The sequence below is a fragment of the Cygnus atratus genome, chromosome 1 (assembly GCF_013377495.2).
Source record: "Cygnus atratus isolate AKBS03 ecotype Queensland, Australia chromosome 1, CAtr_DNAZoo_HiC_assembly, whole genome shotgun sequence".
Lineage (NCBI taxonomy): Eukaryota > Metazoa > Chordata > Aves > Anseriformes > Anatidae > Cygnus > Cygnus atratus.
The window spans coordinates 137,273,922-137,299,967 of NC_066362.1; the positions used below are offsets into that span (position 1 = coordinate 137,273,922).

The following is a 26,046-nucleotide window of genomic DNA, read 5'->3' on the forward strand; positions in this document are numbered from 1 at the left end:
GAGACTTACAAACCTGTGTACCTTTAGTAATGGAGCTCATCACTCACAGCTGCAGTCAGCCTCACGCAGGAAAATGAAAGTCATTAAAATCTGTAGAATTGTATTTGAAGAAATAAAGCTGTGGTCCATTATGCCAATTTTAATAGGAATGTATAAATGTCAAATTTCTCTAAATGATGGGCAGACACCTTTTACGACTTCCATGTTTTTCTTAAGTTTTCAAACAATGAAGATATACAGAGCATTTATTTTAAGCTGTGTTCTGCGAAGATACTGTGAGAAAGGATGCCAAACCGCCTTTCTGGATGATGATCCTGAACTTCTATTGCTGCTCAGGAGGTTGTGGCATCCTCATCTTCCCTACCTGAAACCCTGCAGCTGGGAGCTAGCTTGTTAGAAATGCTTGTATGTGAGCATGTGCAGCCAAAGATTTTTCTCACTACGTTTTTCCATTAAATAGAGCTATGGTAAATGGCAGAAACTGTACCTATTGTTGATGCTTTGTGTTTTAAGGGAGAGCAGGATTTAAGAGATTTCATTATACTTTTGATATCCAAGGCCCTTTTTTTCTAGAGGATGTGCAGAGGTTTAATGGAGCAAACTAGGGTGTTGCTGTAGAAGTCATCTTCCTTGAAAAATGATTACTAAACCTTCCCCTGAAGGGTAATTCCCATCCCTAACATTTTTTCACAAGACTCTGACAGCACTTTTGCCTGTGGGCCCAGACCTGTGTTCTTGGTGCAGCTGCATGCTGCCTACTGTGAGGGGCCAGGCTGCAATCCACAATCCTGGTGGATGAGGGGAAGATCACTACACAAACAAACGCACCCGATGCCTCGGCAATGATCACAGCTTTCAGTCATGTTCTTGGGAGCTGCATTCCCATTGTATTTAATAACAAGGCAAACCAGAGGCCGGCAGCAGCACTGTTCTTTCTCCAGATTCACTGTGGAACCATCACGTGCACCTTCAGTACTAATGGACAGCAATGGTTATACAGTTTATTTTACACAGTTATAATCCAAAATATATACATAGATTAAAATTTTAAAAAAGCTTTTAGGATTAATGCAGTGTACAATTCCATGGAGCAGTAACAAAGTGCCAACATGCCTCAGCCTACTGCCTCCAAAAAAAATGCGCGAGTGAAGAACGTTTCCAAACCTGTCATGGAAATACTGCTTCTGAAGGGCCGTATTTACAGTCTATTTACATTGTCTTTTCAAGCTTTTCACTCCCCCAGTAACTACTATGTGCTTGCTGTGTATGACGGATTTATTCCAGAGGAAAATACTGAGTCAACTGGTCCACTGTTGTTTTGTTGTTGCTACAAATCTCGATGCAACGATGCAAGTCTCCTGAGAATGTGTTTTGATCCCCACAGGCAACCAACCCTGTTTCTGTGAGCACTGGCGTTCAGAAATACTTTCAGGCACTTTGGGCCACCTTTTGCATTTTACAGGCAGGAAACGAGCAGCCCTGCCAAGTCCCTTGACATCCATCACCCAGCAGCTCGGTGTCCACAGCCGGGCCCGGCTCCTCCCTCCTTGCACTGTAACAGGGCGTGAGGAAACGAGCGCATCGCCGTCTCGGGCGTTTCAAACACCCAGCGGAACGCTGCTCTGAGCTGAGCACCCTTCTCTCATCCAGTTCACAGAGTCGCTGAGTATTTGTCAGTACCCTGACTGCAATTCTTGGGTTGGGAATTGTTCCACGAGGGCACTGAAGTCCAGGATGAAGTGCAGTAATGATGTTCACCACTCCCACACCTCAGAAGCACACCACCAGCCAAATCAGTAAAACTGATGAGCAGCAGAGCGGAGGAATCACCCACAGTGCTAGGAACTGGTACTGGGTGGATGCCTACGGGGGGAGACTTGACTTGCTGTGTATCTCCCGCTGCCTGGGTTGATGCCATCACAACCGCATTGTTCACTTGAACAATTCGCAGAAAGCAGTAGTAGCGTGTCCTTCACTTCCATTTATCCCCTCAGCTTCACCTTAACTCTTCTAGACCAGACAAAAGACAGATTAGTCAGTCTCATACTATCAAGAAAACGTCACACAGGAGCAGCATGTACGGTATCAGAACAGAGATGTCTAAATATCAGACTAAAGGGCCATGAAGACAACCAAGGGGCTGGAGCACCTCTCCTAGGAAGTCAGGCTGAGAGAGTTGGGGTTGTTCAGCCTGGAGAAGGTTCTGGGGTGACCTCATTGCAGCTTTTCAGTACTTAAAGGGGGGGGCTCATAAAAAAGATGGAGAGCGCCTCTTTGCTCAGGCAGATAATGAGAGGATGAGGGATAATGGCTTTAAACTAAAAGAGGGGAGATTTAGATTAGATATAATGGAAGAAATTCTTTACTGTGAGGGTGGTGAGGCCCTGGTGATGAGCCCCATCCCTGGAGGTGTTCAAGCCCAGGTCTTGGGCAGCCTGGTCTGGTGGGAGGTGTCCCTGCCCATGGCAGCGGCTTGGAATTAGATCTTTAAGGCCCCTTCCAACCCAAACCATTCTGTGCAGCCCCTAACCCTAAGCAATGTGGCCGTAGGTGGCTCTCAGAAAGCACTCTAGCTTCCACAAAAGGGGAGAGGTATTTCTACACCCCATGGAGCCCAGAAAATGAACTACACGGAAAGGCCACATACACCAGTTAAAAGCTGTCCATTTTCTGTATAATTTCAATCTTGGTCTGCTAATTTACATTATTTTATTATCTATCTTCAATAGGAGCTGCTGCAAACCCATTGCCTAAACCAGCATTTTACATTTTAACAGGCATACAACTGGAAGAAAACACAGAAGTCCTTTCTTTCCTTTTAATCCTCTTTAAAAAGAAAAAAGAAGAAAAAAAAAGTACCACCATTCAAATACAAGAAGAAACTGTTTGTTCAACTTTACAGTAAAACCTCACTTAGGAAGTCAAAAATCAGGCAAGGTCTTTGAATGGGGCTATTTGTTACATCCCAGGTAGCCGGAGCCACTAGAAATCAAGGGGCTATCTGAATCACTGCAAAAAACAGTCTGCAAAACACTGGGTTTGTATTACATTACAAGTTCAGAGAGCAGAAGGAAGTGCAAGAGAAAAACCCAAGGGAAACACTCGGGCCCTTGCAATGGCTGACAGAGTAAACCCTTGGAGGAAGGAAAGGCAATGATCAGCTGCAGCACAGGGAACCTCATGCCCTCGTTTTTTCTCCTTCCACAACAGCCACTGCTGCAAGGCCCGTGCTGTGCAGCAGCCCGGCTGAGCCCTTGGCACTCCGCTGCCCCCAGGGCCACGAGTCCTTCCCTGCTGCAAGGATCCATTCCCGGCCTGCGCTCAGACCCCGGCAGGCAGCTGCACCTGACCCCAGAGGTGCCCTCAAGATAAACACCGGGCTGCGCCATCTGTCACCCCACGCCCGCAACGCTCAGACGCTTCCCTTTGAATCCCCACCTGGTCTGAGGACAATTTAATCCCCCAACAGCCTCGAATGGAAAAGGACAAAAACCAAGGGACACTTCAGTCACAGCCCTGGGCTGAGCAGCGATCAATGGCCGGGGAGCACAAAGCACACACCTCTTTTGAAGCAGACATTCCCTCCAGGCCACGCAGCAATACCATCCCTGCAATGTGTCAGTAACATGAAGCAACTGCAGAAGGTTCCTAATTAAGGAGCTTCGCGGTATGGGAAAAGGAAACCAGATCTTCCTCGTAACGCATCCTAGCTGGTCTCCAACATACCTAAGGGTGTCCAGAAGCTACGCTACCAATTGCCTTAAGGCATGCAAATAAACGACCTGAAGAAGGAGACCTCAGACACAGCTGGAAAGGGAAGAGGGGAGAACCTCTTTCCTCAGCCTGAAAGGGGCCACAAAATGAGCACGACAGCCAGGTGGGTACTCACGGGGTTCTGAACTCATGTTCACCCACCCCAAGTACAGCTGTCCACAGAGCTGGAAAACCCAATCCGAAATTACCTGGTCTGCATCAATCACATCAACATCAGCATCTTCACTTTTATCTCCCGCTTGTCGCTCCATCAAGACATCTTCTGTATTAATCTCAACTTTGCTGAAAAAAAAAAAAAAAAAGCTAAGTCTTGAGAAACTTTATGAGAGAAGTCGTACGTTGCACAAGTTTTATTAAGGCCGAGTAGTGCACATATTACAGTCTGTTGCTGAGACATCCACAGGAGGTAGCCCAAAGCTTCTGGCTCAGTATTTCCTACGTATGAAATAGGTGATGCTCTGAGGAATGTCTGAAAAAGGCAGTTCAGAAACAGTATCTTCACTTAAACAGGCTGGACCTGCAATCTCCTGTGTTTCATATTTTTTGTTCTATTTTACTAGTATTCACCAGGACCATTCAACAGGTGTCCCAAAACCTGAAAAAGCACGTGTCCTTCTAGGATTTGTGTGTCAGCTTTTACCCTGCCAATATGGGAAGTGGAACCTACCAGCTCAATAAATGAATTGCATTGCAGGACAATATTATCCCAGCTGAGCACTTGGAGTTCTTTACAGAGCTCAAAAGTAGACTGCAGACTTGCCATTTCTGCAACACCTCTCTTACATCCTGTTCTGGTGGATTCTACGCCTGTGTGTGTGCACGCTGCACGTACACATACAGCTCCTTAAAAGAAGGCCACCAGTAACACAGTAGTTAACAACGGACCTGCAGAGACAAGAATCCTCTCTTTCATTTCCAGAGGTGCAGAAAACACACATCGTCGGGCTGCACCACACAGCCAGGGAACGGCTGACACCACAGGCCTCTAATCAGGACCAGAGACAAGAGAAGTGGGACAGGGAACTCCTCCTCCCTTGTCTTTTCCCCGCACGCTTGGTATTAGCCCAAGACGGAATGGAAGCTCTGTGGCGGTGGGGAACAATGAGGTCAAAGCAGCAAACGCAGCTATCGGTCTGAGGAAATGAAAAACACAACCTGTCACTGGGACACAGCTCGTACAACACTCTGCGCTTCACCCATGGCAGGACTACAAAAAACAGAAGCAGAGGTGGGCCGAGAGACCCCAGCTACCAATACTAGGACATGTGAAAGAGCTTCTAAGACATCTCACCAGTACCTTCTCTGCAGCCCGTCTGGACAAGGGAATGGCAAATGCTCCTGCAAGTTCGTCTCTCGAGATTTCAGCCTCTTTCTGCTCTTCCCTGCTGCGGAGGCAAGCTGGGAAGCAGACTGTAAGGCTGGATCTTGGCTTGCTGCTTCGGCATGGCTGGCTTCAGGCAAAGACCCTGTAGGAGACAGTGAACAGACCCCGTTCTTCAACCTCGCCCTCAGAGGCTGGACATTTCCAACAGCAGCGTCCGCCACTGCAGGGGAGCAATGGAAGCCAAGCTCAAGGAGAGATCTGGGGCAAAGCAGTCATTTATTGAAAGGTGCAACTAAAAGACACAAAAAAGAAAAACAATTCAATTTGCCCCGATCATTTTTGCAATTTAGGTTTATGATCTTGGCCCTAGTCCTTTAGTGCTATCAGCACTGCTGACTCTCTATCATCCTCAAGATAGGAGGGCCATTGGGACCCAAAAGGACAAGGGTTTTGAAGGCAGGGCACTGACAAGAGAAATTCTGAGAAAGAATGAGAGAGAAACTAAAGGTCTTTAGGAGAAATTCCCTTTCCTCCCCATAGAACTGCACACGTCCATAGTACTTAGGATTTTTACTGACAACTGTTTTCATTGTGGCTTTACTACATTTAATTAATCCTCACCATGTCCTTACAGATTGGAAGTCCATGAGAGCAGCCCACAGAACTCAATCGGTTAGAAACGTAATCCCAATTTAGAAGGCTAGACCCCCTAAAATCTCAACAGATAGGAAGAACCCAGAGGAAGATTTGGCCCAGATTATCCGCGCTGAAGACACGAATCAACTTCTGGAAATATCACCCCTTTCTCAATCACCTACAGGGCCCAAATCAACAACGCCCTTAACATAACAGTTGAAAGCAATGAACCAAGTGCCAGTGGCACAGACAAATGTCAGAGCTCAATTCAAGATCATCTGAATTTGGCTCATGCAAGGTCTCCAGGCCAACCTTCCTCCAACTGAGTAATGAAGAGACCTTTAACGACAGCAAACGTTTGGCAACAAAGCTGAAGGCAAAAGCCACAGTTCCAGCGGGAAAGTCCACAAGGTCCAACAAACTGTGGCACTGCTAATGCAAAACATTAAGCACATTTTTGCTGGGACAAAGCCAACACAGCTAATTCAGAGCAGCCCCATTCCCATACCATTCGACAATTTCCTTTTGCAAGAAGATGCCTTAGACGTGCCCATTTGGGACCACTCTCCTAAGCTGCCGAGGACAGAGCTCTCCTCATCTTCGTTTGCCAATAAGGAGTTTTTGTACCAAATCAACGGCTGCCATTCGTCTCGGCTGTAAGGCAGCGGTTCTACTGTGTACCTCTGTAAGTAAGCGTACCTGGAGAAAAACAAAAGCAAGCATAAGAAAACTCAGTATCTTTCCCCTCAATATCTAGGGAAGGTTTTGCTAGAAAGGCATTTTCCCTTTACTGTCAAAAGGTGCAGACAGAACTGTCAATGGAGTGAAAGGAAAGACACCCTTTTTCTCTTATCTGACATCTCTGAAATATGGGAATATTTAAAATACAAACGCCTTCAAAGCTAAGAGAGTGCTTGAATTTCAGCATTGGAAACAATGTTTGATTCGCAGGAATTACAGAATTACATCAGTCTCTAAAAAGAACTCCCCATGTAGGAAGTCACTGCCAATTGCTGCTGCCAGGAGCGGCTTGAACGGAGCAGGACTGTGAGGGTACACCACTTTTCCTGGTGGCCCTTTTCTGCCTCCTGGACTGCCACGCAAAGGAGATCCCAGGTGACAGATGCTCCTTGTGATTCAATAGCACGGCAGGTCAGGCACTGGGGTATTTGCACCACAAGTGCCTGTTTTGTCAAAAAAAAAAAAATTATAAATGAACAAGCAATAAAAACACTTCTCTGCAATATCCTATCAACCCCAATCCAATCCTCCCAGGTTCACAATAAGATTTCAAGTGTCTGAAAAAAGCAGTTAACAGCTCTGCAGTTGTGACAACACACAGGACGCAGAAAGCATTGGTTCAAATCCCCGTTCTACTTGATTCGATTCACAGACTTGACATTGTACCTCCCTAAGTCTCAGGTGAATAATTTAATCGCCAGGCTACTACCCCTTCTGGAGCAAAGAGGTCTCCTTTAAGAGGTCTCTCCTTTTTGAAAAATAGGATATTTTTGACACAGTTTTTCTGATCCGTTCCTATATCATAACAACAAGAAAACAAAATCACAGCCTGACTCAGGATTAGAAACTGGATATTCACTACATTTCAGCTACAGCTCATCACTTCAAAATCAAGCCCCGTGTTGTTAAAACAGACCCTAACTTAGCAAAACCAAAAGTGACAGTTTTAACACCAGCCTGTACAGCATATTATTCTTTCTTTGATTAAGAGTGTGGCCTGGAAAATATCAGACATTTCATGTGCTTTGCAAAAAAGAAAGAAAGAAAGAAAGAAAGAAAGAAAGAAAGAAAGAAAGAAAAAGAAAGAAAGAAAGAAAGAAAGAAAGAAAGAAAGAAAGAAAGAAAGAAAGAAAGAAAGAAAGAAAATCGGTGCTGGGAGGTTAGGGTAAGCTCTGACTCTGAAACAATTAGAGTCGTAGATCCTGGGGGCCTCGGGAATGGAGAAACCCCAGTAATGGAATTTGTGGGTTTCAAACAAGCACGTATTGTAACTACTGTTTTAGGGCCTAATCCAACTGCTGTCCATGTCAATGGAAAGACTCTTACTTATTCAGGAGTCAAGCTCTTCGTACTGCTTGTTATTCAATAATTCATTTCTTGTGTGCATTTTGTGGCACAGACCAGTTGACACGTCAGATATTTTACTGCTACAGTCTGGGCAATTACAGGCAGAGAAGCTTAAAATCCGTACACTTTGATGGTGTTGAAATATACTCCTTTCTATCAAATGCCCATATTCTGTATCTCATCTGTTATGGGTACACTCACATATGTGAATATACAGACCTGGACATCAATCCTATGATTAATAATAAAAATGAAAATAACCAGATGTTTATTTCTGAAAGTTCATGTTGACCCAAAGCATTCCACCCAGTAATTTATGATACAGCTAAACCTAAATATTTCTAGGAGGAAATATAATCTCCAGCCCCTGCAAGGCGTTTTAAGCCTCCCAGAATAGAAACTGCTACTCTAGAAACATTGTCTGAAAGTAGTTCTGGATAAAATTCCGATTTCCCCCCTTGTGAATTTTATTGTTTCCCATTTGTTCCCAGCAGTAGTGGGTGGGTCCAAGGCACTAAACTCAAGGAGCATTCCCTGCTAGGTTCTGTATTTCCCACAAAAGTTTTTTATGTCTAAACCTACCTGAACATATAGATTACAATTAGGGATATACTTCCGGAATATATCCACCAGTCAAGAAGTTAAATATAACCATAGGAAAGAATAATCAGGATATAGCTTTATATCTGCCTACATCAATTATGAATTTTTTTCTCTTGTTTAGTTAAAAAAAAAAAAACACTCCTTGAAGGTGCATGAAGTCACAGTTTTTTTCAAGAATGAATTAACAGACATCTACTTATTGCACAAGTATTACCACACAGATGATAACAGAACTTCAAAATCCAGGCAACATGGACACAGATGTACAGAAACTGTACAAAACCAATCCTAGTCATAGATCTCAAGGATTCTCTCCAAGAAAAATGGACAAAAAGAAAGGGAAGTTATCACTTCCTATAGATTATCCACCTTAGATTTACCAGGGCTGTGATCAGTATATGTCAGATATTTTTCTTTGCTATTTTGCATTTTAAATTTGAATCCATTTTTAAAAAGTATATTGTGTGGGTAACTGGCAATCATTAATAAACTTTGTCATGTAAAGCAGCAGAGAATTAGACATTTTACCAATCTTGACCTATGTTATATAAAAAATGTTTGATGGTCCCCATGGAGATTAACCTTCAATTTAAGGCAAAGTGACACGGGACCAAACAAGTGACATGGGGCTCAGCAAGATGAGTCGTCGTTTTTCTTTCATTTCATTGCTTTTCTCCAAAGCAGAATCTTTCCTGTCAGGTATTGGAGTAATTTGCTAAGGAATTCAAAAAGGCAGATGTGTCTTCATGTTTCATCTAACTTTCCCATGTCTTCAAATGTGCTCTCAGGAAGATGGAAATACTTGTTATATATTTTGAAATAACTTTTGCAGTGTCTTGTAAAGAAGAGGACTGAAGTACAGATATCCAAAATACACAGTACTGACCAGGGAAGTAAAGACAACGGTCAAATGGCTCAGTCCTCACCCTGTGGAATTAGATTGTTGCAAAATAATTATCTGGGCATTACATCTTCCTCAATCTTTTGTGTTTTACTTTTCTCTTCAGAAAAGCATTCCTTCCACTCCACTAGCCAGTCAAGTGGCAAATCTCTGCCACAAAGTTAGCATTGTCTTTCCCTTACAATAATTGCCACATGATGTAACAACCATTCTAAAAAAATGTGGAGAATGGATACTGCACATGTAAGTAAATACTACTATAAAATTCAACAAGTGTCTCTAAAACCAAGAGCCTCAGGGGCAGATTGATTTCAAAAGTTCTCTGAAAAGCCTTTGAGCAACTTCTCCAGCACTGAAGGTCAAGTGTCCCACGTACAGAGATACACAAAACACAACCTGTGGATGACAAAGTGCAAGAACTTAACTTACACTATTTTTTTGTCAGGCTTTAGCAGCTTATAGGAAAATTCACTGATGATTAACAGAAAGCTTAAGTTAGGAGGAAAACACTTCCCATCTGTTCCAGTAGCTCCTTGAAAGGCAAATTCAATCCCTTCCCTATTGAAAGGAAAAAAAAAAAAAAGAGAGAGAATTAAGTCATAAAACAGACAACTAACAAAAGCAATGACCATGGACAAAGTGATATTACATGGCACATACTTGTGTATCATGGCTACAGATTCTCTAGATTTCACCTGGTCCCAGCCAAACGTTAGCGAAAATCGACGAGCCAGTTCTTTCATGTTTGTGAAGGAAGCAGATGCCAAGTCCACACCAGTACTGCTGTCTTGGCTTTCTGCACATGTCTGAAACAGCTGCAAAAGAAGTCCAAGATAAGCAACCACATGTAACCCTACAGGCAAACAAAGCTTCAGGAGGACAGAGAGACATGCGCATCCAGTAACAGCTTAAAAGACAGAAGCCTTACAAAAGTCACTGTAGTTAAGTCATGTTGTTGAAGTTAAGTCACGTTCTTCGAAAGCAACACAACCGCAACCAGCACTAGGAACTGACACAAAAGACAAGTGCTTAACAGATAGGCACGAACTGAAAAGAAGAAAAACGATATGCATACAAAGAGAATCAATTCCTGAAGGTGATGGCCCCATCTCTTGTTGGGTCTTCTGAATCAAGCCCAAGAGGACTAATATGCCTGAGAGGTTTTCAGGGTATCAGAATGCAGATATAGCACACAGGTCTGGTAGCAGTACAGTCCAACTTCTGAGAGTGAGACTGGGTTAAAAGCAAGTCTCAAAACCAATTGCTATGTTTTGGGATTTTTTTTCCTAACAGAACATGGAGGTAGCTCCAACCTGTTAACTTTCAAGGTCAAGCGAAGACCAGAAAGGACCTGTTGTCTATGTGATACACAAACACAAAGTCCTGACTATGTCAGCAGAATACATGTAGCCAAATGCTGCTTAGCCTCGTCTAAGCTCAGATTTCAGGGGCTGGTTCACAGATCTAAGCCCCTGGCAATGGGTGTGAAATAAGCAAAGCTCATGTATCAGTACCCCCTGGGAGGAGCCTGCTCTGGGGCTTAAAGCACGACTCGAGCTAGAAGCAGCTCTGGCCATGGGCAGAGCTGGCAGAAGCAGCTGCTAAAATAGCTGACTGGCCTCATCAGTCAGCAGCTGCAAAACCCTTCAAAAGGGCTGTGCCCCACTTTCTTCCACAAAAAAACACTGAAAGTACTGGGGCTTAGAGCTGGCCAGCCACAGGCACATTTCCTCACAGTTCCTCAAATTCAATAGGAGTTGAGGTAGTCAGTAAAACACAGAATACTATCCTTAACCTTAAGGTTAAGGGACACCCACCATGTCCCAAGAGAGACTCTGTAATCTCAAAGATTACATCAATCCCAACACACTATGCCTTTGAAGATAAAAAAAAAAAAAGTGCATAAAATTACATTTTAAAATAGGTGGAATGATCTGAAAGGAGTTTCATTAAGACATGCAAAAACACACATAAATAGAAAGCAAAGCCAAGGAACTAATTTCTTTCACTAGGCTTTTAAATTAATTTGAATAATTATGGAAAGGTAGGCAAAAGACTAATATGAAACACAGCTGTCATAAGAACCCCCATCCTCTCATTTTAATTATAACCTTACCTGCTGCAGACAGAGAATCAGTGCCCTGGCACTCTCAATTCTGTTATTGTGCCTCGTCCTGCTTAGAGTTTCTTTAATTATATCCCCAAAATCGTTGTAAGCCTATTAACAGCAACAAATGAAAATTATCATTTCCCTTTCATAGTGCTGGGAATACACAAAACACATGACTATGTTCATGTCACACGAGAAGTTTATAAAACACTCCCAATATCAGAACACCCAAGCTAAAAAAACCACAAAATTGGACTTTTTATTTTATTTCATGTTTAAAGCAAAGGTATGCTCCCTTAAGAGTAATGTGAATGCTAAAGTTACTCTGAAATTGTTAAGTATTTATTATATCAAAAGAAAAATCCTCCTTAGAAGAAGAACAGAGAGTTTTACATATTCAACCAGTGCTTGCCCAATGAAGTGAAGATCAATATCCACATTCAGATATTTCCAGCGTCCTGTTAATAGACTCAAGGCAATTGCCCACTCTGTGCTGTTCTTAGCCCTCCTGACACATTTCAGAGTGGCTGAGGCTCTAGCAGCTAAGCACAGGGACGCAGATGAAATCTAGGCCATCTGAACATGAACTGTGGGAGCTTTATGAAATATGTTGACCACTTCAATGTGAGAATCTCTATAGTTAAAACACTCTTCCAGCCATAAACTGCTTCTCCGTAATGGCCTCTTTGGAGAAGCGACGGAGCAGATGTTCAGACATATACCCTCTACTCAACTTTCAGTTACTTTGTCTGCAATGACACACCTGTGCAGAGCAAGGAGGAGAGACTGTTCCACCCTTGCTTGATTTTATAGCCCTTTTGTGATTATACGACGATTCTGAGACATAAACCATTAACCACCACATCTTTCACAAACACTGGAGTCACTTTCAAACACTGAAATGCACTGACAGGCAAAGCGACGTTATATAAAACATTACCTTCACATAATGCTTATAGATCTCAGCAGCTGCAGTCGTCTCCACCACATTAAACACTATTAACTTGCAATATGCTGCAAGAAGACTCCGCTTTTTGTGCAAGTCGTCAAGTTTGCAGCTTTCGTCTTTTCTCTCCTCCTCTTTTGTCAGGTCTAGGGAAACAAAAGCATTGAAGCTTTGTTCTAGTACTTTACTCAAGGTATCTCAATTTTAATGACCAACTTTCATCTGAATAGCACAGACTCAGCTGTTCAGCCAACATGCTAAGCAACAGATGCTACGCTCATCTCTGTGTATGTCAGAAAACACAGGTTTCCATTTCCATTTCAAAGCTTTCAGCTGATGACAGTGAAAGTGAGTTGTTTGCACAGTCTTCTACTCTGATCTTCATAGGGATTTCTCATTTCTACTAGGCAGAATTTCCTTGTATAACACTGCTCACAACTATAGAACAGAACCAGATTGCAGAATAAAAGGCACAAACACACAAAATGGAAGAGACCAGACACACTGCAATCATGTCGTGTTTTGTGGGTTTGGTTTTTTGTGTTTTTTCTTTCTTTTCACACAGACAAGCACACACACAGCATGAAAAAAATGACTTCTTTAGGGAAGGAACCTGCAACAGGTTGACAGGGATCCTTTGTGGGGAGGACTGAGAAATTGAAAGCACGGTACAGACCAGGTTTGGAACTGATCTCAGAAGGCCATCTAACCCAAAACAGGACAGACTTGATCAGTTTCAGGTACATAACGTAGGTAATGCGCTCAATGCTGAACACAGAACTCCATGTGAACAGCTGAAGGACAAGAGTTCAACACAGTAATCTAGGATGCTTGGTTTTTCAAAGCATGACACTTGAACTCAGCCTCAAACCACAACGAGCCAACAATCTATTTTCAAAACACTCCCAAAAGAAACCAGCCTTCACAATAACATCCTCAACTCGGCATCTGAATTTGTTTGAAAAAAGCAACACAGCAACAAGTACGTAGCTGTTTCCCACAAAAACTGCTCTGCATCCCCACATCAAAATCCACCAGTTCTTTACTCTGATGGCTTAGAAGAGTCCATGCGTCAACAGAGTTGCACTGTAACACTGCAAGGCTTTCCACCAAGGTGGATGACACCATCTCTACCACCAAAGTCAGTCTGTCAAATACCTGTACGTTTCCACCCATGCCTGCATTACATCAGCCTTTTCTACCTGGGAGTACATTGGCAGTCGTTTCCTGTGATTGAGCCACAGTGGAGACAAATCACTGAATTTATATTCATCAAGCAACTTTGTAAAGGGGCCAAAAAAAGACTCGCCCCCTTTCCCGGTATGTTCAGCGCAGCCAGCAAATAACAGCAAAAATGGTAGACTGTTTCTTCAGTGATGAAGATGTCTGACCTTTGTTTTCGTCTTTCTCCTCCACAAAAATATGTTCTTGGACAAACAAAAGCAGTTTTTCCTGAAGGGAAGTGCTGGGAAGGTAATCCAGAAGTCCTACTGCTTCTTCATTATTATTTGAATCTTGATGACTCAAAATCAGCAGCCAGTCACAGAGTATCACGAAGGCCTGTATCAAGCAAACAAAGCCAATGAAGGATCCAGAGACCGCGTTACTTTTCATGCCAACTGCCATTTGCATCTCCATCAAACACCACAAGTCACAATCTGGTTTCTATCCTGCTTCTTCCTCACAAGCTAAAGATTTCTGTTGGCTCCAGCCTGTGATAAAATGCCACAGCTGAGCCCTTCCAGAACCTATACTTTAGCATACGGTATACACAAGTATCATGCATGAACACCACCTAAAGATTTGTATTTCAAACTTCTCTGAAAAGGAAGATGAGCTCTATTACGGCACAATACCTCTTTTTCAACTTGTGAATCTCCAGACAATTTCTCCAAATGTTTCATTTTTTAAGTGATATTCACAGCAAGGCATTAAAAAAGCAATGATAGTAACCAGTATACTGATCATTCTAATTAGAAAGCACAGTGACTATCAAGTGGCAAATCAAGTCATCCTGATTCAGGCTTTGATTCTGCATATGGACCCATGCAACACATACCTATGTTTGACTAAAGCACTAACTTTTGTAGCATTTTAACTAACTTAACTTTAATTATGTTAAAATAAATAGCATTTATTTCAAATAAATAGTTGAGGATTGTTTATTTTAAAGAGTTATTTCTCTGCTAAGAGACAAAACTGCAAAATCAGTAGAAGGAAATACTGGTATGAAAAGAAAGAAAGGCATTTAAAAGGAGGACTGAGAATGCATGCCAGTTAAATGATATAAGAACACAAACCTTTTCTCTTACATCTTTTTCCTTATGGGTGAGGAAGTACATGCAAATCTCACTGAAACGCCTCAGCTCTCTTCTTAATGCCAAAAGAGCCCCCTAAAAACATATGTAAGGAAAGCAACAGGACTAAGATGTTAGGGACTATGACCCAATAGAGAATTACAGAATAAACAATAGTTGCATCTTTTTCCACTGATACTATTCACTTAAGATGGCACAGCAGATGCCATTATGAAAGAAGATGACATCTCACAGTAGCAACAGCTCACCAGCTATGAACAACTTTAAAAATATGTCTTGCTTTCAGGCACGATATCTACGATAGAAAGGTCAATCCATAGAAATACATCCTTTTTCCCCCCACTCTGGTGCAGAACGGTGACAAACAGTGGGACATGTGCGTCTTGCTGAGGCTAGCGGTGTTCGGCAAGTCACAAACTCTTTGGTTCTCCATCTGTAGGATTAGCAGCTCCAATAGCATTTATTCCCTGATGCAGCCTCCAAGCAACTAGAAGGTCTGCTGAATTCACTTCAGCTTAGCCTTATAAAACAGGGATGATAATTTCCACTTTAGAGACAGGTGTAGAGTCACAAAAACTCTAGTCCATCCCACCTTATTTTCAACACCCAACATGTGAATTGCCTTCTAGAGTTGCTCTTCTCTCCCCTTCTACTGATTACAGAGGAAACCCAGTTTAACTGCACTGCCAACTTCGGCACTCATAAGCTTACACAAGTCTACGGTAGGTCTACGGTCAAGTAGACGGTCTACTCGATTTGCCCAGAGCCAAACAAAAGACCTCCTGATCCTTCACTAGGTCCCATCTGTTGCACCGCACAGAGCAATCAACAGAAGAACGCCCTTAGAGGAGGGCTGGATTTCATGCTATGCAACTGTATCTTTATAAGAAAGGGGATCCATCCCAGGACATACTGAGAAGGAGCAGAGGGGGAGGTAAAACACTGCCTTAACACCATTAGAGGAGGAGGGGGAAAGAAACAGTCCCAGAGCTGCTGTCCAGGAAATGATCTTTTTTGCTCTCGGAACTTCTCTCTCTGCCAATATCCAGATTTGGTCCTGCAGAGTGGGCCGTAACACCGTGCTTCCAATCAAAATCTGCCCCCATATGAAAGGCCAAGTTCAAAAATGTGCTGCCCCATTATCAGTCAAGCTAACAGTGTCTGGACTGGAAGGCAGAACATATTAGAGCAGTGAGAGATGCAGACATCCACTCAGGAATGGAATGGGACGGGAATAGATAGTGAATCAGTCACCAAACGGGTAACCTCCCAGCTAACATTTCTCACACAAAACAAATGCCCACGTCAGCGCCCTATCCTGTACACACAGGAGCACCAGAGGAAGGGGACGGAATGACAGAAACAGCAACACTCGGTGTAGTCGGGATTCACCATGAAGAGAAACTGCAAAGGCTTTGATTCACATGTGAATCAAAGCATAGAAGAGTTTTCCTCTCTGGTATCTTAAATTAGAATATCTTCTGAAGTATCTGGCAGAGTTTGGCACTATGTAAAACCGATTAGGAAAGTAGTCAGCTGATGAAAAAATTACACAGAAAGTTTGAAGAAAGTGGGATGTCACAGAATGTATAAGTAAAATAAGAACATAAGAATAAAACAAAGCAACAGGGCTTCCTGGAGTTTTCCTTGAATATTATTTGTTGCTTAAAGCAAGAGAACAAACTGTCTGGCAGTGGAACAAGTTCCTTATCTCCATCAAGCATGAGGAATTCACTGCACATGTTTTGTAGTAAAAATAGAGGTGAACTGTTGTTCCCTTATTCTCTTGCATACTGGAAAGGCACAAACACTTTAAAAAAAAAAAAAAAGGGAAGGGTGGGGAAGGTAAGGGGAGATATACAGAGCGAGAAAACGTCCCAACTCAGTTTGGTTTCCTCAAGAAAATATACAAATTGTCTTCTTGAGAAAGCTTGTTTTCTTCTGGCTATCTGAGAATAGAAAAGCATCTTGAGCTTCTAGAAGCACAACCCTTGGGTTTCAAAATTATGTGGAATGGCCAACCTTGGAAGAATTTTCTGCAGCTGCAGCTACTTGCCACAGGAGAGAAAAATATGTGCACTGGAGAGCTGGCAGGATCATCTGCAAATAAAAACACATGTCCTTTATTTACATGAAAGGCTTGACAGCAAAAAGCCTGGCATGCTGCTTGCACAGCCATTTCTACACTGTAAAGAATTTAAGTCTTCAAAATAAACACAGTAGGTTTACACACAAGTAAACATTGCCTGCTGAGAAACTTCACTACTAAGGTGCTACTTCTGCGTAACTCTGACATCCTGATGCATTCAGCGGAACTTAACTGGGTAATACAAGGGGTATTCACAGAGGCTAACTTTAGCTGAGCTTAGGATTTCTCTGCTGTCTTTGGTGAAAGGCTGACTCCTCCAAAGGGCAGTTTAGAATAGAAGCCACACCTTCGTTCTCTGATGCTACAACTAAAGGAGTCTATCCACAGGCTGCAGACTTTCCCTCTTTGGCTAAATTTCTCCTTTTTATAAATAACCCCAAATTCTCCTGAAAACACAGCCTGATTAACTGTTCAAGTACTAAAATACCATGATATACGTCTACCTTGGCACAGCCAAAGTTTGAGTTGAGGCAACCAGACAAAAAAAAGGCTGCAGTTGAGACAACAAACTATCCTCATCAAGTGTCAATTTGCAAGCAACAGGTCGAAAATATTTCAATTTCTGGTTACAAGGAAACCATGCTCCTCACAGTCCCAACAATTTCTATGTACTCAGAGCGAGATTTTGCAACCAGTGGGAAGTACTGAGCATAAGAAAGGACTATTCAAGTTGTCAGATGATTACCCTATCGTAGCTTTGAAAAATCTCCAAATTAATGAGTACATGGCTATAATCCATTGATTCTAAATAACATTATACCAAAACTTCAGTTTCCCAGATTGACAAATGGAAACATCTTCCTGCCTCATACAACACTAATATATAAGATTATTTAATATTTGCTATTTCTCCTGCTTTCAATGTTAAGTATCAACAACTCACCAGAACGGACAAACTCCCATGTTCCATTTCAAACACCAGCAACCGTAAAGTCTTGTGATACAGATTCCACTTGGTGAGATCATGGGCACTGCAAGTGGAAAAAAAAAAAAAAAAGTCACACTAAGCAAGAAATGAAATCTCACCTGATCAAGTAGGTTAAATGAATCCTGTTTTTGCCTTCCTCTGATGTACAGCAGTAACTTTAAACAACTAATAATTAATTCTAAGGGGGAGGGGAGAAACACAGTCTGCATTCCTGCCACAAAACTGCAGTGTCTGTGAGGAGAGGAGAAGGAAGTTTGAACTCTGTACATTTTCCTATACAATCTATTCACATTCTCTAAGTGCCCAAAAATGTCTAAAGAAAAATTCCCCCATACACATTTTAAAAGAGTACTTTGAATATTATCAAGTGTTGCAACTCAACGTTAGGTTTCTCTTTGCATGAACAGAGCAGCTCTAGTATGTAGGATAAGCAAAAGACACATTGAACAGAAGGCCATTTCCCCAACCCTCTACTATCTCACATGGTAATTTACTTGGTGAACAATCCCTGGAGAACCAAGCTTTTGGAAAAATCCATGTTTTAGCAGAAGAAGATCAAGTAAATTAAAAGAAACAAAACAGATAACACCTGCTGGGAAAAAATCTGCACTCATTACACCCTCTTCAGACCGACCATCAGTGTTGACCATAAGGCAGTGCAACAGCATGCAGTGAGGAGGGAGGCACCATAACAATGTAGCTGAGAGGATCTCCACATCCACTCTGACATCCCAACTCTATTATACACACTTCTTAGCCCCACTAGGGCTGATTCTCCAACCTCAGTAAGTCAAAAAAAAAAAAAAAAATCCATACCCAAGAGTACAGCTCTATTCAGGAGAAACTAAGCCTTGCAACATCTCTCATAGGAATCATTTCCATTCTCTTGTGAAATTCTTACTAAACCCAACAAGCAGGAGCAATTGTCACTTGGCATCTGTTAAGGCAACACTAAAGAATGTGGGAAAGTAAATCAGCAGTATGTAAATAAACATCTCACTTGTGAAAAGCTGCTATTCTTCTCAAAGCAGCGCACATCCGGGAAATTTCTCCTGCATCCACACAAAATCCTTCTTCCTAAATTATGCAGGTTTAGGAAAGAGAAAGGAATTAGCCAGCATGGGGCAAAGTAATCGCTACGTTCTCTTCCCACCCAACCCACAGACTTGAATTACTCTCCTCCAGCCCTCGCCCCTTCACACATGCTACTTATGCATTCCCCTTCAGTAAACAGAAAACAACACGTTGACCGCACAGAAATTTTGTATCAGTGCCCCTGTCACTACTAAATCCCCAGCAGCCTCCCTATACTACAGCACTGCTAACACAGAGTAAAACTAGCAATTAGGCTACCACAAAAGTGCTAAACCTCACACAGTTGCGAGGTATCTCTGGAAAGCTAACCATTCACATGGTGCTGACTCTCCGGGCTTCCAGCTGCCAGATCACATTCAAAGATAGCTAAAAATATATTAAAATACTTTCCCATAGATGCAATTGCTGCAGTTTCCACAAGGATGCTACGTGATTATGGGAGATGGTAAATACAACCAGGAATTAGAAGGGAGGGGCTGCAGGAGAAAATCTCTTTATTTAGATATGGATTACTCTATGAAGGAGTTGAAGAATCCCTGGTCTAGCACTTATCTTGTTTCTCATAAGTGCACATTCTCCCATATTGACATAGATATCTATTTAAGACCAACAAAATAAATCCAATCTGAGGTTAGGGGATTTTTTGGCTTGACACGTTTTACAATATCCCAGTGTCCAATAAAAACCTGCCAGCGTTTACTCTCATACCATGGCATATGACACCTGTTCATGACGGCAGGGTTGATCAGATCAGCTGCGGGCTTCTGTTGTTCAGTTCAGCCAGCAAGCTATTCATATCACCACCAGCTGCTTCTGCTTTTTAGAACTAATGAAAAACTTTGAGGAAGACTCTACAGCCCTCCTTCAAGTCATCATTTCAAAGACCCCAAAGCTATGCAGTCTGCATTACACTGTTGTTTTGTTGTGTTTTTTTTTTTTCCTAGAAACATGCAGCCAAAGTCACACTATAAAAGGCGTACAGTCAAATATGATGAACTACAGAACCAAAGCAGTAACCAATACTTAGGGAACAATCTCATCACCTACAGATCCACGGTTCTTCTTTTACATAGTTTCTTTGGCACAGTGATACTACAACAGTGGAACCCGTGTCCAGAATATTCAAAAGACATAAAATGCCCCTTTGCTGCTGTGGACTACCTCATTTATCATTTTCACCACTCTATTCCTGCCAAAACACATCTAAATCATTAAAATGTAAACAGTCATTTCAGAGGAGCAAACCCAACCTTGAAAGCTCTGCTCCCCGCAAGCAGAGAAACAGCAGGCGAAAATCGTTCCGTATCATATCCCCTTTAATTTTTTCCTCTTCTGTTTTCATATGGAAACAGTCCGTTTATCTCCACAATGAGTCACACTCACCTTTTGCCAGAAGCCATCTAGTAGCTGGTTAAGCTGTCCCGTCAACTCATCTATCAGTTGAGTTCGGGCGCGATCCACCTGATTGTAGATGGCAATTTCTTCACAGCAGAGGATATAGTAAGTCCTGGAGGATGCCTCAAGGACAGACATGTCAGAGTGTTTGACCACAATGTCTTTTACCTCTCTCAGCAAAGCATCCAAATGCTGCAAGTGATAAAAGGGGTATTACAGGTAAAATGTACACAAATCCACTTAGGCTTCAGACACATTTCACTTGGACCATGTATCTCTGTAGGTCATACAACCAGTATGAAGTAACTGTCAGTCTAAGGAGCAGAGGGGCAGGGCTAGTGGATACAGCTTTTTTTCTGGCATTATGGCTCTTTCATTATTGTCTCTAAATCTTTGTGAAAAATGAAGCAACTATTTTAAGTCTCTCTTCAGTAATACACCTTTGGCACTTCTACTTTGATAAAAAATAAAGAAAATGGTAGGGAATAAAGATATCTTTCCAAAGGAAAGGTGTCTCTCCAAACAATGGAGGTTGTCTCCCCCAGCAGCAGAGGACGGAGACTGTTTCAGATCATGTCAGCAACTGGAATCTTCACTCTTACTGGCAGGAGGAAACTTAACTTGTGCCATGCCACTGACTCTCCCCCTCTTCCAGTTAATGTTTTGTGCTGAAAGTAATCGAGGCGTGTTTGGTTGTTATCGCCCTGTAAACATCCCTGCTTAAGAATACATTAAACTATTTCGAGGATTTAATCTATCCGTTTCTGACCATCCCTTTCCCATCAGCAGTTACACTATCTCCATTCTTATCTTTCAGTTACTATCATCCCCTAGCAGCTGGGAGTCCAGTCTTCAAGGAGAATGAAACCTACTCTGTAGGGAGATGCCAGCTTAGACACATAGCATAACCCACCCTCTCTCCACCCAACAATGAAAAACCCAGGGGCAGGCCTATCGCATGAAAACACAAACCGTCACCCAGCAGGGCCAGTCACAGCATATCAGAACTGACACGCACTAATGCTTTTCTTTGGCAGCTTCCAATCAAAAAGTAAAGCCTGAATAAGAGCACTTTCCTCAAGGTATGAGACCGTTTCTTAATATTTCAACAGGCTTCTATTTGTTCCAAGTCACACTGAATTCCGTACACTGTCACATAAATTTAGCAGTTTCCACATGCACCGACTACCCCAATTCCTATTCACCTTCTCTAGATGTCCTGTACTGTAAACATCTAAATCATAATATTGTGGAATCTGCAGAAGATTTGCCACTTTTTGTGCATCTGTTGAATACTGCAGAGAAGAAAAAAAAAAAAAAAACAGGATATGAGTGCACTGCAGGAATTTTAATGAAATATTTAACATGCATTCACAGAGCAGCTGCTAGTTACCTTTGCCAAGAGCTGAGGAAGCACCATAATAAAATGTTCAGTAATTTTGGTACAATCTTCCGATTGTATTTTCTTCTCTTTTACTGACAGAATCTGCAGACAAAGCATTTTGTTTCAATTATAAAATCTCTTAGATCTGAGTGGAATTTTACATATAATTCAAGGTTAACTTATATGCCTTTATCTAAATCAAATGAAGCCAAGATAAAGATATTTTCCATGGAGAAAACCAGATGCTCTTTTTTATTTTTTGTTAACCTTAAATTAGATGCAAAGCACTGAACAACAATTCTGCATGGACAAAATGCTCACCATTTGTCAATAACTTGCTTTAACTTGCTTTTCTCTAATGCTCGTCCCCTTCAACATCCACTACTACTACGATCCACAGGTCAAATGACAGTGTGACATTTTGTAAAAATAAGCCATTTCACTTCTGAAGATATACCTACCACTGGGAACATGCTCTCTGGCAAAGCACATAAGGCAAAGAGATTGTGATTACAGCACAATATGTAAGAATAAGATGCACTGACTTTTTTGGCTGCACCTCTGCCCGCTGGAGGATGACCTTCAGCTGCTTCTCTAACCGTCGCGAGGATAATTTCAGTGAGAGCACTTTTATGGGCATCATTCAGTGCTGTAAGTAAATCAGTCTCCTTTCAGCATCACACAAAAGAAAAATGAAGTTGCAGCAACAGCTAATGAAATGCCTATTCATTTATCCAGACAACTGTGGAAGGACACTACAGAAAGAAAGACGCAGTGTTGCTAAATAAACACCTAGAGCGCATTTGATTTAACTTGAAGAAAACTATTTTCTATATTTACTGAACACAAAGCCGATTATTTGTCTCATGACTAAACTTTTTAGGGCACTTGGGCTCCCAAAAACACAGGCAGCTTCCATGAGGCCTATCTTTATTAACTACTATCTCATTTAGGATAAAACTACTCTTCTGAGCAACAAAATGCTTTAACTCACTGGGTCCGCAAACTTTGATTTCAATTGTACAACCACCTCCAGTTCTGCTACAACAACTATCATTAAAGTTCACTTTAAAATATTTTTGAAAAAAAAAAAAAAAAAAAAAAAAAACACAGTTCTCTAACATGTTAGATGTCAATGAACTCAACACATTGTTCTTCTTCTCTTCAGGCATGAACAGTAGTCCAAAAATACCACACTTCAATCAATACTTTTAGATTCTCAAGTTTTGGACAAACAAACAAAAGAAGGGAATGTTACTTAAGCTTAATTATGCAAGCGTTCTTGCAATTTTTCTAAACTAACATTACATAAATGCGGAATACTGAATAAAACAAATATGTTGCTGCAAATCACGTAATCGGCAGTACATCTGCTTTGCATATCTTGGCAGCCACAATCTGGGATCAAATGGCACTAAATATGAAATGATCCTAAACTAGCTGAGGCAAAGTTCAAAAAACAACATCAAGAGATTAATCCAGACAAAGCTAAGCTCTTTGCTCACCCACCTTCTCTGTCTCCTCCATCATTTTTTAATAGAAGTGTGGTCATGCACTCCCAGTCCTTCAGGAATGTGCCTGCCCAGTCCCACAAGCTGTCTATGAGGTATGCAACATGTTTGTGTACCTACGGATTAAAAGCACAAGCTTATAAAAGCAAACACATCATTAAAAGAAATACAACTTCCTATGTTCCCCTCCTTTTCCAGTTACAAAGCTGTCATGCACACATACATTCACACACGGTATTCCAACATATTTAGTTTGAGGCTATTCAACATTTAAACACTGTCTTCAGTCTGATACAAAGCAGGAAAGTGGGGGGAAAACGGGATAAATCAGGAAAGAAGCTTTTCTTTCCTCTTATTATGGTATCTTTCCTTTGTAATTTCAGCAATCTCTCTAAAACTAGTTTCTGTATTGCTTTTATACTGCTGATCATAACTAAAAATCCAACCTTGGGACTAGAAATGAGGTAACATTTTAGATAATGTCTGTGAAATTCTTTGCACTTTGATTTAAAACGGCTGTGCCTTAGACGCTTTGGCCAGACATAGGACTGCACCACCACAAAAGCCAAATAGCAAAGTACAGCACTTAAACTGATAAAATCTCAGAAAAACTACACAGTTCTCGGTCAGCACAGGGCTACGGTACGGCAACCTCCAGCTGCCTGCAGAAAGACGCAGACACATACCAGAAACCATTCACATGGTGCCATTAGTCTTTTAGGTTGTTTTCAGAAGCTGCTTCAGCTTTGATTCTCTCCACTGGCAGAGTTGTAAATTAGTCTTAAAACAGAACAGAAATGACAAATTCTGTCTCCATTAACAACTCGTCCTAGAGAGTGAGAACGTGCCAAACACCAAACACTTCAGAGCCCACCACCAGAAATATCCCTCAAAAGGAAGCCAGAACTTGATTTAACATGCAACACTGAATTGAAAAGGTTTACTGCGGGAGCTATTCTCACCTCACTGTCCAGGAAAAAATGTATTAATCTTTTCAACTGGTGAGCATTTGCCCCAGACTTCCCTCCTTCTTTGGGCACAACTTCTTCGTCTCCCTCATAACTAAGCAGCCTGCCAACAGAAAAGGAAGTCAGTTCATTTCTGCCACATTCCCCTTATGATCATTTGCCAATATAATGCTCATTCTTTCAAGATCCCAAGGAGTGTATTTTTTCTAAATGTATACTTATTTACTGTAAATCACATTAGACTTTCTTATTAGATGAAAGGAAAGGAGATTAGACTGTTTTCCATCATGAGAGATCTGTCGTCCCTGTGGATGCAGAGACTGTTTCTGACAGTTTAACAGGTACCCTGCCAACTTTCTGGACAACAGATGCAGATTCCACGGTGTTGAATATATAATGAGGTAGGCATTTTCTCATGCTTGAGAAGGGGCTCACTCTAGGCTGAATTTAAACCTTAACAACACAGTAAAAATATTACTACCCAACCATTAGTCACATTATGGTACATCTTAGAACCAAAGCTTCTTAAAGAAAGCACAGTACCTTGTATTTACAAGAGACAATTTACTCAATTTCACAAATACAGTGAAAAAACTGTTTACAACAGTTTCTATTTCCCTCTTTGCCCCAAATGAGTGTGACTGTATTGCTCATGGAGAGTGCTAATCCCAAAACACATGCAGGCCCAAATATCTTGGATTTAAAAGCAGGACCACACTACTCAATGTCAGTATAGACTTATACTTTCCGAAAGTGCTTCTGCTGGTGTAATTGATGCCAGCTCAGTAAGTAACCTAAGTTAAGAATGCAAGCATTGACATTTCATACATACCATAAAGAAGAAGAAAAAAATAAATAAAAATAAACTTTATACTAAAACTGTTATCAGTATAACTAGGGAAAGGACATTGCCATTAACATTTCTATCACATCAGAAAAAAAGATTTTGATACTAGTAGAAGTGCCAGAGAGAAGACCTGGGCAAACAAGAACAAGGAAGAGGTTTAGAGGGTCAGAATGTCCATGCTGCACTGCAAAGCTGAGTATAAAAAGTAAAGTTATCAAGGCAAACAGTTTAGTACCAAAAGACAGACATGTTCCGAGTAGAAAAACAGCTGATTTATGACAGAATATTGGGACAAACAGAAAAGAGTAAGTAAGGCTAACAGATGTGATAGAAGACTCATCAAAAGAGAAATTTATCTTCTTTTGTCTTTCTGTTGGCCGTGGCTCCACAAACCCTGGAATATCAGCAGTTCAGCCAGATAGGGACAGGCAGCTAGGAGGAGATTCTGCATGTGTGAGAAACACCAACCATTATTACTTCTGAATTTTTCCCCACAAAAGTCTTGCCAAAATATTTTTCATTCCTCCTTGTAAAGCAAAATTATTTCTCTCAGCCGCAGAGACAGAATATTTATTTCTTCTCTTTTTAGCATGCCAACTCCATTCACTTCATGCAACCATTGTTATAAGAAGCCCATTTATAAGACTTACTCCTGGGGAAGATAAACCCTGTACTTCATTAACCTGACAGAAAATTGGGAGGGCTTTTTAATCTGCTGCATCTCTCATTATTCAAAGCCTTTACAATGTATACGGCAACTTCCAAAGGGAAGAGGAGGCCATTTTTGTGATTAATCACCAATGCTATGGAAATCCAGCAGATGCTAGGTGATGAATTAGCTTGTAAGAAGCAAAGCAACAGGAAAAGAAAGTAGAAAGAAAGGAGATATATTCTCAATGTGGCATGGTATCTGTGGATCAGTCAATTGTTTCATATTCTCTGTGTTAGTCTTGCAACTTTTCTCATGCCTATTGTGGAAGGCCGTGCCGAGGAACAAACGATCACCCCCAGACAGCATTTCCCCGCCAAATGAAAAGAAGAAAGTACATCTACTATCCTCATGGCACAC

General features: G+C 41.6%; 1 protein-coding gene across 2 annotated transcripts in view; it reads right to left on the bottom strand.

Annotated features, from left to right (window-relative positions):
• Nucleotides 1–861: 861 nt before the first annotated feature.
• The window catches only part of LOC118253587 (cohesin subunit SA-2-like), a 63,002-nt gene continuing 37,817 nt past the window's right edge, over nucleotides 862–26,046 (bottom strand). The window contains exons 15-33 of one of the 2 annotated variants that reach the window (XM_035558095.2): nucleotides 24,125–24,233; nucleotides 23,161–23,278; nucleotides 22,197–22,300; nucleotides 21,661–21,753; nucleotides 21,473–21,562; nucleotides 20,256–20,459; nucleotides 18,778–18,854; nucleotides 17,733–17,820; nucleotides 16,723–16,800; nucleotides 14,683–14,775; nucleotides 13,774–13,942; nucleotides 12,377–12,528; nucleotides 11,443–11,544; nucleotides 9,987–10,141; nucleotides 9,756–9,884; nucleotides 6,243–6,433; nucleotides 5,072–5,240; nucleotides 3,963–4,056; nucleotides 862–2,010 (exon numbers count right to left, since the gene is read on the bottom strand). In XM_035558095.2, the coding sequence (XP_035413988.1) occupies nucleotides 2,002–2,010; nucleotides 3,963–4,056; nucleotides 5,072–5,240; nucleotides 6,243–6,433; nucleotides 9,756–9,884; nucleotides 9,987–10,141; nucleotides 11,443–11,544; nucleotides 12,377–12,528; nucleotides 13,774–13,942; nucleotides 14,683–14,775; nucleotides 16,723–16,800; nucleotides 17,733–17,820; nucleotides 18,778–18,854; nucleotides 20,256–20,459; nucleotides 21,473–21,562; nucleotides 21,661–21,753; nucleotides 22,197–22,300; nucleotides 23,161–23,278; nucleotides 24,125–24,233 (2,224 nt within the window). In that variant the 3' untranslated portion in view covers nucleotides 862–2,001. The remainder of the gene's footprint in view (nucleotides 2,011–3,962; nucleotides 4,057–5,071; nucleotides 5,241–6,242; nucleotides 6,434–9,755; nucleotides 9,885–9,986; nucleotides 10,142–11,442; nucleotides 11,545–12,376; nucleotides 12,529–13,773; nucleotides 13,943–14,682; nucleotides 14,776–16,722; nucleotides 16,801–17,732; nucleotides 17,821–18,777; nucleotides 18,855–20,255; nucleotides 20,460–21,472; nucleotides 21,563–21,660; nucleotides 21,754–22,196; nucleotides 22,301–23,160; nucleotides 23,279–24,124; nucleotides 24,234–26,046) is intronic. The other variant, XM_035558096.2, reaches the window with a different exon arrangement.